This window comes from Haliaeetus albicilla, chromosome 3, assembly GCF_947461875.1.
Source record: "Haliaeetus albicilla chromosome 3, bHalAlb1.1, whole genome shotgun sequence".
In the NCBI taxonomy this organism is placed as follows: Eukaryota; Metazoa; Chordata; class Aves; order Accipitriformes; family Accipitridae; genus Haliaeetus; species Haliaeetus albicilla.
In genome coordinates, this window is record NC_091485.1 from 61,271,790 (window position 1) to 61,286,082 (window position 14,293).

A 14,293-nucleotide genomic window follows, 5' to 3' on the forward strand; every position below is an offset into this window, starting at 1 on the left:
AAATTCCCATTTGCGAAGTACATAATAAGCACTCCCGTGCATTACCTGAAAGTTACACTTTACAGCTAAACCACGGGTATACCATCTGAAACTCTGAATTCATCAGGTGCAATACAGCGTATTGATACACAGCTGATCAAAGGAGAGATGTTGGAGGAAAATGTCAGTATGGAAGAAAGCAATGTAAACGAAGAAGGAAACAGCATTCTCCTTTCTATGATCTTGCTTATACACCACTCAGGCAAACTAACAGCAGGTTCAAGCCATAAGCTGGCAGTTATCTTCAATGTGGCATTGAGATGGCAATATCATCCTATCCACTGATGTTCCTTAGCATTATTATTTTCACTACAAAATACATCAGAGACCTGATTATCTGTGGACATTAAAACATTTATGGCCCAATCTCAAGATTAAATGTCAAGAAAATCAGGCCAAACCTTCACTGCACTGTTATATTCTGACAACTTAATAAAATCCTATCATTATTTATTTGTACCGAAATGTACTTGAATTGGGTGCTGTGAAATATAAGGATTTTCCCCTGCAAAATCTTGAAGTTGGAGAGATTAAACCGGGTTTTTCAGATGGATTTAATGCTCTTTACTTGAGCTTTCTAATAGGCTGTGATACTCCTGACACCAGCCAGTTGTTAATTAAGTCTTGTTGACATACTTCTAACTAGTCTGAAGTATTACAAAACACCATCCTCTACAAAACAAGTAATTTTTTTTTTTTTTTTTAAATTACCTGAAGACATTCCTAGGCTCTAGGGCATAGAAAATATTCTGGATGAAAGTATGGCTGTCGTATCACTCCCATTTTTTTGCACGGTTTGAATTTCATTATGAATATAGTAATTACTAGTACTTCTCATGAAGAAACAGGCTTATAAGAAAGTTTACTTTTGGGATGGGTGCTGCACTCAGGCTCGTGGGGAGCAGAAAGTACTCAGAAGGAAAGACAGCGAGCAAAGCAAGCAAGAAAATTCAGCGAAGGGTCAGAAAGGGGAGGAGAACGGGCAGAGCGGAGAGCAAAGCAAGGCTGAGATGAAAGGAGAGCAAAAGCCATTGGCAAGAGCAAACAAGTTCAGAGCAGTGAATTAAGGTGTCAGGAGGACGGAAAAGGTCCTCGCAGCTGCTGCTATTGTTCAATGAGTGAAAGCTCCTGCTCTGCCGAAAAACCAGGAGCTGGTAGGCCTCAATTTACACTTTTGCCCTCAGTTGGCTTCTCTGGGGAGTGTCCCAAAGGCTCCACATTTCCATCCTCTGCACGTCTAAGACCCTGCTCCGGCTTCTGCTGCCTGACAGCGCGAGGGGGCAGCCCCGACACCCCTGTCCCCGACGTGCAGCCCTGGCGCTGGCGAGGTGCCAGCCCCGAGTACCCTTTTGCCTTTTACCCCTCTACCCCACTTATCTTTAAGAAGTCAGCAACTATTTAATTTCAAATTAACTCGAAATTAATTTCAAAAGAGAACCCTACATAAGTGCTGTCATCCGCATTTTCAAATTAATTTATTAGAAAAATGATTCTACACCATTGCCAAAGCTTATATTTCTGTCCTTCTATCTTCTTTTTCTATTTTCTAGTTGTTTAAGGAATCACTGCGCTATCATTTTTTAAAAGAAGTTTAAAGCATTTTTCAGCGCAGTATTTTTAATTACTACGAGCAGTGATCAAATGCTTTCTTTCAGTTTTTTTGACAAATTAAGGATTTACATGAAAAATTCCAGGTTTTGCAAAAATGAGAAAAGGTATTGTTTTCCCAATTCTTTTAGCAAAATTAAAAAAAAGAACCATTTCTGCAAGAAGCCTCTTTCATTTTTAAGAAAAAAATAAAATTTAAAAAATAATTATTTTGGAGCAAGCAGGAAAATAATCTCTAGACTAAGTGATCCAACACACAAAATTTCCCCAAATACTCAGTATGATTTTTATCTAAATTACAAGTGCTGGCATCTTTTAGCTCATCAGAATACCAGACAGTTTTGAGAAAAAACTAAACTTCACAATGAACATGAAGAGTACCTGATTCCTCAGAGGTATAATGGAAAATGAGTAGTAGCAGAATTAGTAGAAAATGGAGGCCAATAAACCTTCTGGGGATTTATTTGAGTAAGCACATCTTAGTGAGGTTTAAATACAAGTAAACTCAAGGGCAACGTGATTCATTAACTTCAAATTTAACTGAACAACCCTCAAATAATCATGTCAAGAAATACTGAATGAGTGTTAAGTGTATGTATATGTTTCTGTAGACAGAAAACTTGGAAAGAACCACTTTTGCAAATTCTAATACTGTTGCAAACACATGGCTGCAAAGGAATAATTTTGGGACATAGAAAATTTTTTAGCTAGCAGACGCAAGTGAAATTGTAGATGTAGAGCCAAAAGGAAACAAAATAAAAGAAATTAAGCATGCTGTTCAGGCATATGACTCAAAAACGAAAATAGTCAAAAATGCAGACAAAAAATACATGAACCAAAATATGTAAGTAGCATGTAAAGCCAGCTCCGATACTCACAAATTATCAAGGGTAAACTTAAATATGTGAGCAGCAGAACACTTTCTGCCACCACATTAACGCTTAGGATTATATTTACAATTAGAATCCATTCAGCTCCTTATTATATAAATGGACAGGTTTTAGATATATGTGCATGTATAGCATTTTAAATACATCAGAAATACATAACGTGTGGCTTAACAGCTTTATTGAGATTAACTCTGATGAAGCCACAGAGAAGGCTGGCTCGGTTGTGAGCTGACTCCACATCAGGATGTTTTTGTGTGTCACATAACCCCCTAAAACTACTATTGTATAGATGTTCTACTTTTTAAAATCTGAAATATTCTGTTACCTTTAGTTCATAAAATAAAAAAAAGGGAAAGAAAATACATTTCCAATACATGCAAAACTTCTATTTAAAAGAAAAAAAAAAAAGGGCTGAGAATAATAATAGTAATAAAAATAGAAGCTATAATGCCCCAAAAGTCTCTCTTTCCATTTGTTTTAGTTTGATAGAGTGAAAACTAGGTTATGCATAGAAAAGCAATAAAACCTGCTGGTGTTTGCCATTACAGAGCACCTACCACAAACTGAACTAACTTCTGTGATTTCAAAGAAGATGCACAGTGGGGGAAAACAGGAGCAGTACCCATAGAAAAGAAACAAAACTCAAAATGCGGGGAGGGCAGAAGAAGGGGAAAGAAGTTGGCAGTTACGGGGATGTTGTACTTCGCATTAATTACACAACATCCTCAGAGTACTCAATAATGTTGTAGACTGAATGCTTAACAAAATACATTGCTCGAGTGTCTTAAACAGAATAGCCTAATTTTAGACAACCAGTTGAGATTCGAACACTTAAGCGTATCTCTTGATTTTCCACAGTGCAGCTCCCTGTGACAACTGCCAGAGGCACAGGGTGCTGAGCCCTCCAAAGGACAAGCTACTGCTACCCTGTCTCAGACTTAGCACTTAATTTTGAAAGTCATGGCTTCTCCTTTCCTTGGGAAAAAGGATTTTAACTAGGCGTGCTTGTTAAAACTTAAATTACCAGCTGCAGCAAAATAAAAGCGTTTTTTTCAGTCAAGGAGCCATTTCAATCTTCCAGTTATTTAACCACTAAAAAAAGATCGTGCCATGCCCCAGCGGCGGACAAAGTGCTGCCTATGGAGTTCTACAGCATGGCTCAAAGCTGCTATAATAATGCTTGGAACTTAGATACCACTTTTCATCTTCAAAGCAGTTTACAAACATTAACTAATTAATCCGCACAACATCCCTCAGGCCCACTTGGATCAAAAATGGGGCACTGCATGCTGGGACCTGAATCCTCCGTGGGCCCTAGCTCCAAATTAAAGATGAGCAATCTGCTCTTTTTTTTTTTTTTTTTTTTTTTAAATAGACTCCTGATACGTTGCCAATGCAGCCCTCTGTTGGGCAACATTTGGATGCCCCCAGCTTTAATCTCTATTAAAGTATCATGCCCCAGTCTGCCTTTGTTAATTTTGGATGTCTTGGAATCTATTAAACGTGGCACAGTTTCTTGAGCTTTTAACAAAGCTTTAGCTTTGAAAATGCATCTTCTTTTGTCTTCATTCTAGCTGGCTTCCATGCAAAGATCTTTTAGATGAGATAGATACTGAGTTTTCCGTTGTTGTTGACGCATTAGCCTTAACTATTAACATATTCAGCATGATTTTCTAATATTTAACATCGCTTTTGCAGCGGCACATAACTGTTGCTCTTTAGAAAGCCTAAGAGCCAGCTCCTCCTCTGATGTAAACTGGACTGCCAGTTTACAACAGCCCAGGAACTGACCCAAGAAGTTTAGCAGGGAGTTGGCTGCCACTATGACATTGTGTCAGACTGAGTCAGGAGACTGGCTTCGTCCACCTCCAAATAGGAACATTAGCATTTAAAATAAATAGAACGACATGAAAATAAGCATCTGCAAAAGGATCTTGGGGGATGACATCAACAGACAAAAGAGTGTCTGCTCCCAGTGTGAAACCAACACCAAAACAGCAGTGGAATGCTCTTAAACTAATTATTGCATTGCTGGACTTGGGAATGGAAAATACTACAAAAAGGTAGTACATTGAAGCACTGTTACAGAGCATGAAAGGATTCATAGTCTATCTTGGAAAGTAAAGCCATTTGTGTTCCCCTACTGAATGAAGATGCCAGCTTTCTGGTAAAAAGCCTGAACTAAAATAGTACCTAAAAGATTCTGGGTGGAAAATAGTTGACCAAACCTCAAATATGCTGGAACTTCAGCATCTGCACACAAATCCAAATCTCCCTCTTCTTTGCACAGGTTTAAATGTATAATTAAATCCACTGACTTAGCTGGTGGTTTTCCAAAACAAAGTGGATGTTGGATTGGACTCTGGCTGTAAAGATTTATATCTATACGCATTCATATTTTGATTTCCAGTTTCCTCAAATGTTTGGGGAATGGTGACATTTAATTAAGGAACTAAGGGAGGGCTGGTTGTTTGGTTTCCTATCATTAATCATTTGAAACTTCACTGTACCTGTAGTGTCGGGAAATCTCTTCTTCCACCTGGGTGGTAAAGTCACATTTGGTACATGAGTGTTCTTTGTTCTCCTTGAGCGTCAGCGGCCCCTCTGCCCCTGGCAGGGCGTTTGTTTCTGGTTTGACATCAGACGCTTGGGCTTCATGTGCATTCTCATAGTGGAGCAGGAGAACGTCCACGTCGGGAGTGGAGAATGAGCACTGATGGCACTGGTGTTTGACTCTAGAGCTTCCTGTCACCCCTGGAGACAGGTGCAAAAGCAAGAGAGCACAGTGGGAACAATTACTTTTTCTGCAAGCAAATGGGTAAGTAATTTCTCCAAGGTGCTTTTCTGGGCTGCAGAGGCCTCGGGGACAGAACTGACAGTGCTTAATGGTACATTTATGAATGTTGTGTAGCTGCTGATAGTGACGGAGAAGTGGGCCCACCACTATTACATCTGGGCCATGGCTCTTTGAGTACCTAAAGTCACAGAACTGACAGTTGTAGCTTGTCACCATGCTGTCCTCTGCTCCTTTGCTAGTCAAGTCTTTCTTTTTTGCCACACTCGCACCCTTTTCTGTCTTTGACACTAACTCCCCATCTGCATTTTTGGCTAGATCATTCTGGTTAATGACAGATCCCCTAGAAAGCTTATCATTCAGATCTGGGTGAAGGCTTCCTGCCTGGCTTCCCCCATGCTGTTTGCTGTAATGCTCTAATAGTTTCAGTGAGCTGGACGATTCACAGCTGAAACTGCAAAATTTACACCAGTAGTAACTGGTTGTATCGGTACCATTTTGTCTAGAGGAATCTATTGGCTTGATGGGCACCGAATATCCAACTGGTGTATCATCTCCTGCTTTTACAGTGATTCTGTCTTGCCACTTCCCCAAGTCTCCAGAATCACATGGTCGAAGAGTAGGACTGGATTTATTGGAGTTTTTCTCTGAAGTTTTACCAGAATCAGAGGAGGGAAGGGCTGCTTTCATTTTGTTTGGGTGAGTCTGTAAGAAGTGCTGCTCTAGTTCAGTGGAGGAGTTGCCCATGTAGGTGAAATTGCAGAATTTGCAGCGGAAGTACTTGGTGTTGCCTTGGCAATCTGGAGTTTTCCGCCCAATTCCAATAAAGGTTCCACCTAAAGTAACCTGTGAATAAAGAATAACATCATTTTAGCTCCACTGTAGATTTATTCAAATAGCAAGGAAGGGGAAAAAAAAAAAAAAGATACATAGAAAGCAATTAATTCATAAGCCTCTTACATTAACCATCACCACCACTGTCATTTGTACTAATGTGATAAGACATATACCCTCATGTATTTAGCATTTGTTGCTGAAGATTTTGAAATGTTTCACATAGCTGAATATATATTCCATATGAATAATAAATGTATTTATTTGGGGAAACTGAGGCACACGTACACAACATGATCTTAACTCAGCATTCTCTGATAGGACTACTCCTTCCTTCACTAAATCATGTCATTGATAGAAGATCCAATAACCTGTTCCCATATCCCTGAACCCTATGACAGGAGACTTTGCTGGGAGTCTCTACCAGGTGTGGAACAAAAGAACGAGTCCTCAGACTTTTTCTTTCAATACACTTACATGTTTTAATCATATTCATGCTTAACAGTCCAAGAGAATTGCTTTCTAAATATGAGCAAAAAAAACTAAATTTGAAATAACAAATTCAGTTTGCTGGGTCAGAGTATGACCAGTTCTTATAAAGACTATTCCTATAGGAGTATCCAGTATCCGCCAGGACTCCTTTTAACACAGCCATAGTGGCTGATGTCTGAAACAAAAGGCGGTTTTCTCAAAGATTACTCAGTACAGACATTCTCCAAGGAAATCTTCTGTTCCTCTCATGCACAGAGCTCAATTTAGTAAAACAAGGATGGAAAAACTACAGTAGAAAAATGGCATGTGGCAAAGAAACCTACCACACCCAAGTCCATGACATAACTAATTTAAAAAAAAAAAAAAAGGTAGGTCTACTTAACTGTTCTCATGATCTCTGAGCAAAATGGTCTGCAGGAAGGAAACAAGGCTTCCAGGGCTTATGTTATTAAACCCTGTGTTCTCATAGCAGGCAGGCCTGCCCGTCCCAGGAGTGCACCACACCTGCCCCTGACATCAGGGGGAGATTTGCTGCTCCTATACAACTGGTTTGAAGGCCAAAGAAAGGCTCTCCTGACAAAAAATGTCACCATTGCTCTACTTCTTTTCCTGAATGGTAAATAGCATACCGCATCCAGAAGATAACTCCTCTTTACCCCCAAAATCCACAGACATCTACTCCTTTCCCATCATCCAGTCTATACCACTGCACCAAGGACATGGGCGGAAGCTTCCTTGTGTCACATTCTCAATTTTTACACCCAAGAGGGCCCTTACAGGGAATATAACATTTCCGCACAGGGTTTGATTTCCATTCTCCCAACCAGTGAGTGTATTACTACATTTCTGCAGGATTCAGTTATAATGCATTAGGCAAATGGTGTAATTATTTTTCTTTTCCTCCTCAACAGCTGTGCCACAAAGAAAACATGTGATCACTGCTCATTCAGTATCACACCATACAGAAAGACTCAGACATACAGAGAGCACGGAACGTAAACATTTTTAAACGCATTCAGTATAAATGCCTTTTAGCCATTTAGCTCAGAGAATGAGATGCTATCCTTTGTACCCCATCAGAACTGAACACGTATAGTGAGTCAATGAGTTGCTAAACCATGATATAATGAGCTGCTGCTATTCAGCCTCCAATGCTTTTTTTTTTTTTTTTTTTTAAAGAAAGCACAATTCTCATGTGTTGGTTAAAACTTTTGCTTAAATAAACTGAAAATTGCTTTCCGTTTGTTTAGGAAACATATCTCATTAGGCAATGGTGAGTTGGGCAGCCAAATAGCTAGGACTTCACTGTAGTAACATTTTCACTTAAACAAGTTCTGGTATCAAGTTATGAATTTGGGTTTGAAGAGATTCTTTGGAAGAGGGATGTTTTAACAGATCTACTGTACCGCAGAAAATATCTCATTTTATTCATTTTATGGTGAGCAAGAACTGGAGACAAAGCCGTGCTGAGACTGATCCACTGACAACAGTGGGACTTGCGCCTGCTCTACAGTATCTGGCACTTCAGGTCTCCATCCATTGCATTATTTCAAAGTCTCAACGGTGTTGAAAGACAACTTAAAGAAAACACTGATGGAATTATGGTAAACAGAAAATAACAGCAGCTCGCTGTGCAATTACATAAATTGCAAGGTGATCTGGTTTTGCTCATTTAATTAGATACTTATGTTTGTTCTATGCATGCACAGAAAACTGGCCAAAATGCTTCACCTTAAGTGGCTCTAATGAGTAAATACATCCATTACTCTCAGCTGTCCATTCACAGAGACTACAAATAACAAACCTATTTTGCAGACACTCTGTAGACACCAGTTAGAAACTGTGAGTGACAATAATCCCAGCTGCTGTTCATTGCTAATTACTTTTATTTCTGAACACTGGAAAAACATATTATTAGTACTAGCATTTTATACAATGGACTGTAAATCATACCATTTCTTTAAGTTGTGCTAATCCTGCTTAGTGGCCTACATAGCAAATTTGTGTCCCATGCTAATACATCCTTCTCTGCATCACAAGAAGATAAAATAGAACTAAGTATTCTCACACTATTTGTGTTAATGTCTTGCAATGGGGGACACACACACAATCTTTACAGCACTGGAATGTAATTGATTACCAATTATTGGGTTGGCATTTCCCTGACTACCCTGCCACAATTCAAAATAATGCATCCTATTTGGAAAGTATGTACGTGAAAGGTAACACAGGGTCATCTTAATGTTATTACACTCAAAAGCCATTTTTCACGCATAACAAAACCTACTAAAAGCCTCCTTGGGGGTCATCAGGTGAAGAGAACTGAAGAAACTGGCTTCCATGCAAGAAGGTTGGGAGAAGCACTTCAAGTGACGGTATAAACTGAAGCTGTTTCAGATTTCAGCCAGCCAAATTTGGAAAAAGCCTACACATTGGCAGAACTGTTTGGATTCATGCACTCTGCTCAAGTCTTGGCTTGACTTTCAGATTTTTCAGTTACATATCGTATCTCTATGTACAGGCACTAAACTCCTTCACTGGGTATGTAATCTTCCTTAACCTCCTGCTCTCCCTGACCTGCCCCAGAAAGAGGAAAACTAAAGGAGAAAGACGAGAAAGGTGAAAATATATGTATGTGTGTGTGTGTATGTACACACACCCCCTAGAAATCAATATCCACATTTCTGTGTGGTATCAGAAGTGATAGCTTCTCATATTTATTTTCCTATTTCATTCCGATCCCAGCAAAACCTAGTCCCCTGCTTTGCCCTGACAGAGTTATATTTTCTTAAGTAGACACTCCTCCCCAGCATAAAGAAGAAACTAAACAAAAGCAATGCTACAATTCTGCAATTCTGTTACAGCAGTGGAGTCCAAAGTGCCAGCTGACATAACTAGTGGCAGTCACAAGTACAGGTACAGCTTGCACTGGAAATGTAAGAGCACCTATAGATCAACAGTTCCCTCAATAGCCACAGAAGAAAATAAATCTTCATAATTCTCTTTTTAAAGGGAAGCTAACATACAAGGCATCTATTTAGACTGTGGAAATCTGATTTAGTTCTTTCCTTCGCTGTTGCTTGCTTGTGAGACCTTGGCATTATCACTTACTCCTGCAGCACCTCAATTAGGGCAATATAGTTGGTATTATTATGCTGTATAGAGGAAGATAGCTATTAGAATTATTCTCCATTATTGCACTTGAGATGGTTGCACTGATATTCTTCAAAAATTGCCCTTCAAAGCCATGTCTCAGTCTGGGATTAAACTGAAATATATTTCACAGTAAGACTCCCTGAAAACTCAAAACTCTTAATCGTTAAATTCATTCACTAATGGGGAAAATTATCAAAATCTAGAAGACTGGGAAAGAATTTACCACAAGGATTGAAGTTCATGTGTTAACACAACTAAGCTGTCTCTTCATACACTACACATATTTCCAAAAATAGCCAGAAAGAGGAGAAAAGATAACATGATAATTGACTGTGTTTCGAGAGGTACTTTCTAAAGCATGTTGGCAAATACTTCAACAAAGCTGTGTAATTGCACTATATGTTTCCAACAGATATGTCTCTGTTACCTTAATTAGTCAGACCAAAAACACTGATTTCATGGAATAGATGGACTTGGACAAGGAGAGGTACTTAAAGGTTTTTTTGAAAAGTGTCTTTGATATTCAATCTGCCCTTGATTCAAATGCTACCCTACTCTTATTGTCCCACCTCCTTTTTGAAGTTCAATCATACATCTTATTACGCTGAAGCAGTTTACAAATACTGCTTACAGAAAATGAAAAAAATTACCAAGGAAGACAAAGTCTGCCAGCTCCTGTATCATACATTTCATGAAGAAAATTCTACCAAGAGAAACTAGTGGCCTATATCCACATAAATGATTCAACCGCAAGGCTTACAGGCACAGGGTAAAATTGTCTTCAACCCCTGGCTTCTGCAACTACTGATTAGAAATTAGACCAACCATCTGCATTGGAACATCAAATGTTAATAAATCTTCTTTTTTTGATTACCTGGGTTACATCCTTGGCTAGTAATGAGGTGGAAGGCTCCAGATCCCTTACCAATCTCCCGAGCCATCCAGTCTGCCTTTGCCAATTACTCTTAATCTTCTAATCCTAAAATATTTTCTAATGCTCTTGTTTATTCATTTGCTTTGTGCAATATAGCATCCAGAACATTTTAACCATCCCACATTTATGAAGTTCTTCATGTTGTGCAGGCCAGAACAGATTCCTGGCTTTCATGCAAGTTTGTGTAACACCACCCAGTTCTCTAACCTCCACTACGGAGAACTCAGTCCCTCTCACTCGCTTGCTCTCTGCATGTAAAACTAGGAGAATCTTCAGAGTATATTCTTAAAACTAATTACCACACAGTGATTAATTATATGTAGACAGAACTATGTTGCACAAGTGAGGCAAGGACTCAGAGCAAACTCCTGGCTTTCTAGGCTATTCGTACTTACCAAAACAAGAAAGCAAACTATCGGGTCACATTCATTCAAGATGAGCGTATTCTTGAGATTTATTCTGTTGCCATTGAAGCCAGTACGGTTTTTGACATCAGAATTTAAAAGGTATTTTTAAAACAAAGACTGTGACAGAACAACAACAGGACTTAAATTAAGGTCAGGAGACCAGATATGCAAAAACAACAAAAGTAAGGAACACAGAATCAAGACTTTCATTTGCTAGCTAATGCTAGTAGACTAGTACCTAGCACCTAAAAGAAGCACCATCCCTTCTATTCTCTCTGTATAGATAAAATGACCAGTTTGTTGGCTACTGTAAACACACAGCCTCACAGACTTCGAGGCAAACTTGCTCTGATTTACACCAGAAGAAAATCTAGCTGCTTTCCTTCTTCCCCAGCAACTTTACTTTCTGAGCTTTCATCACTTCTGTGGGCTAGCTTAGCAGTTTGGATCTTTAAATGTATCTATGACTATTACTAGTCTCACCAACTTTCTTCATTAACCTCTCTTCAAACACTACCAGACATCCCTTGCATAAAGATGAGTAATATTAACGCATAAAGATGAGGAATATTAACGCATAAACAACTTTGCCTTGAAGGCTGTGAATATACATCACGTCACTTGTTCCACATAAACTGCCTATCTGAATGCTCTAATATGAGGGTAGACTACTTCTCACTGAAAGAAGACTAAAATAGCTCAGTTCTGAAACAAAGCAAGTGAATGTTCCCAGGCACTTACTATTTAGTAGCTGACATGCTGTAAATCACTGCGTATCATTCTGAATAGTAAACTTGCTAGTGTCTCAACAGAAATGATATAAAGAATTTCTGCTACATATAACAATATAAATCATTACTTATGAGCTATAGTCCATATAGAATTTAGATGCCTGTAAGACCACAGGTGCTTTTTCACATAATATTTTTATATATATATCTGTGTATGCAGATATATATATGAGAAAAAGAAACACATATATGTATACACACATACACAAACACAAGCATACGCATGTACTTATACATGTGTTTTACCACCACCCATTTTTTCTACCTGCCACCATTTCCTTTTCATGTCTCTGGCTTAAAAGAGATGACTGACTCCTGTGTTCACGAGGTGTGACTCTCTCAGTGTGCAAGGCAGTCTCCAAACCTGATCATGATCCCGAAATAAGACTCAAAAGAAACAGGTATGCACACATGCAAGTGTAACACCCAAGACAGCTTCACAGCCTTCAGTTTAAGCAGGGAAGTCCCCAGGGAGAGTCCGCAACGTGGCTGACAGATGAAATGGGCCTTCTGGGACACCACACCTTCATGTGAGTTCTGTTCTAGCATACCCTTCAAGATCTAGCACGGCACAATCTAGTCCAAGAGATCAGGATACATCATATCCAGCAATAGTTGGTCAGTTTATTTAGATCTAAATCCTGGTTTATGGACAACTGAGCTGAAGTCAATAAGACCAACAATATAAAATTTGGATCCATTTGCCTAAGCACGTGAGGAAAATGAAATTCATTCACATACATGTTTTCATTTGCTCATGTCAACAAGTTATGTATCCATGTCACCTTGCAGGAAGCCCACCTGTTGACAAAATTGAACTTTAAGAAGGTTTAATTTGTTACTAATACAAAAGTAAATGCTGTACTTGTTTATGCCTCCAGTCTAGATCCTCACCATATCTGCAAAAGTCCCTTTGCCAAAACAACCAAAAAAGTAGAGGAAAACCTCTAACATGAGAAGGGATGTTGATTACATCTGTACCCCTACAAACTCCCTACAGTTTTTTTGTCTTACCTTCACAGCTTGACATTCAATCAAACTGCTAATATAAGAGTAGAGGATAAAAAGCAGAAGCTACTAATAAAACCACTGGTTCTCATTCAGCTGAATCCTAGTTAGACCAGACTTTATACTAGTCACACACTTCTAACATGAGAACAGAGAAGCTGCCAGATTTGGTATATTGAAATCCAGACAGCTAAAAAACACACGTGCATAACTTTGCATAGGCACATGGAGCTCACCACTGACTTATAAAGGAGACAAAAGGAAGAGCTTTACACACTCTGTGTGTGTGGGCACTTCTGCCACTTTCTAGGACACTGAGCAGCCTGGTAGCTGGACATCCAGAAGTGCTCTCAGTTGCTATGAAAATCCTGGAAAAGTTGTTACCCATATTCACATATGACAAAGGATTAGGCTGAGTGATATAGGACAACTCTTACAGTACTGGATGTCTAGAACCGTAAAAGAAAAAATCTGCCGCCAATCTCTCATTAGTCTGTGGGATAGTAAGATAATGTAATACTTTCTTCTTTTTCTTTTTTTTCCCCCAGGCTCACCTAAATAAAATCAAGAAACTTTTGGATGGCTTTTATCAGTCCATGGCTTTTCAGAAATTTGTCTTATCTTATATGGCAGTCTAGTATCTAAAACCATGAAACAATCAAAATGAGAGGACAGGATTAAAAAAAAAAAAAAAAACCCACAACACTTTTTAGTACTTTCAGACAGGAGTCTGAATCTCTTTAATGGCTGAACATAAGAGGAGGTAGGTCTTTGACAATAAGCTCCAGAACCAGGGCCATGCTGAGCAGGAAGCTCCTCAAAGGTAAGACGTACAATGTGAAGCTGCCTGGAGTCAACTCTGAGAACTGCTGAGCACTGCAGTATGTCTTTATTCGTGGCTGCATGAATACCCTTCTCCCTTGGGACATGCCATCTGAAACCCTCACCTGAATGCAGACATTTCTGTCCCTTCTTTGAGGGACACTGTTTTCTTTTAAAACGTATCAGGAAATGGGGTCATGCTCCCTTTTATACAATAGTCTAATGGCTTGAACACTTGTTCAGGAAACAGGAAACGTAGGCTCCTTTCCTTGCTCTGTCAGAGGAGATGCAAGCCCGCTTCTTCTCCCTCGCTGGGCAACGTCCTACCCCCTAGCTATAAGCTGGTATGTGGAAGACAGCACTCTCCAACCCTTCTGTTGAAGCTGTCCTACTCACTACTCATAAAAAAGTTTGGGGATGGAAAAAAGACTCCTGCTTACTTGCCAGAAACTTGCCTGTCTCCAGACCTTTCCATATACATTAAAGAGTCATTAGATCAAACACAGAAGGAGACTTAA

The 14,293-nt window shown here is 39.2% G+C and overlaps 1 protein-coding gene across 10 annotated transcripts in view; it reads right to left on the bottom strand.

Annotated features, from left to right (window-relative positions):
* The window catches only part of TRPS1 (transcriptional repressor GATA binding 1), a 223,056-nt gene that overhangs the window by 161,191 nt on the left and 47,572 nt on the right, over positions 1-14,293 (bottom strand). For 9 of the 10 annotated variants that reach the window (XM_069779938.1, XM_069779929.1, XM_069779937.1 and 6 more), the window contains one exon: positions 5,048-6,177. In XM_069779938.1, the coding sequence (XP_069636039.1) occupies positions 5,048-6,177 (1,130 nt within the window). The remainder of the gene's footprint in view (positions 1-5,047; positions 6,178-14,293) is intronic. The other variant, XM_069779939.1, reaches the window with a different exon arrangement.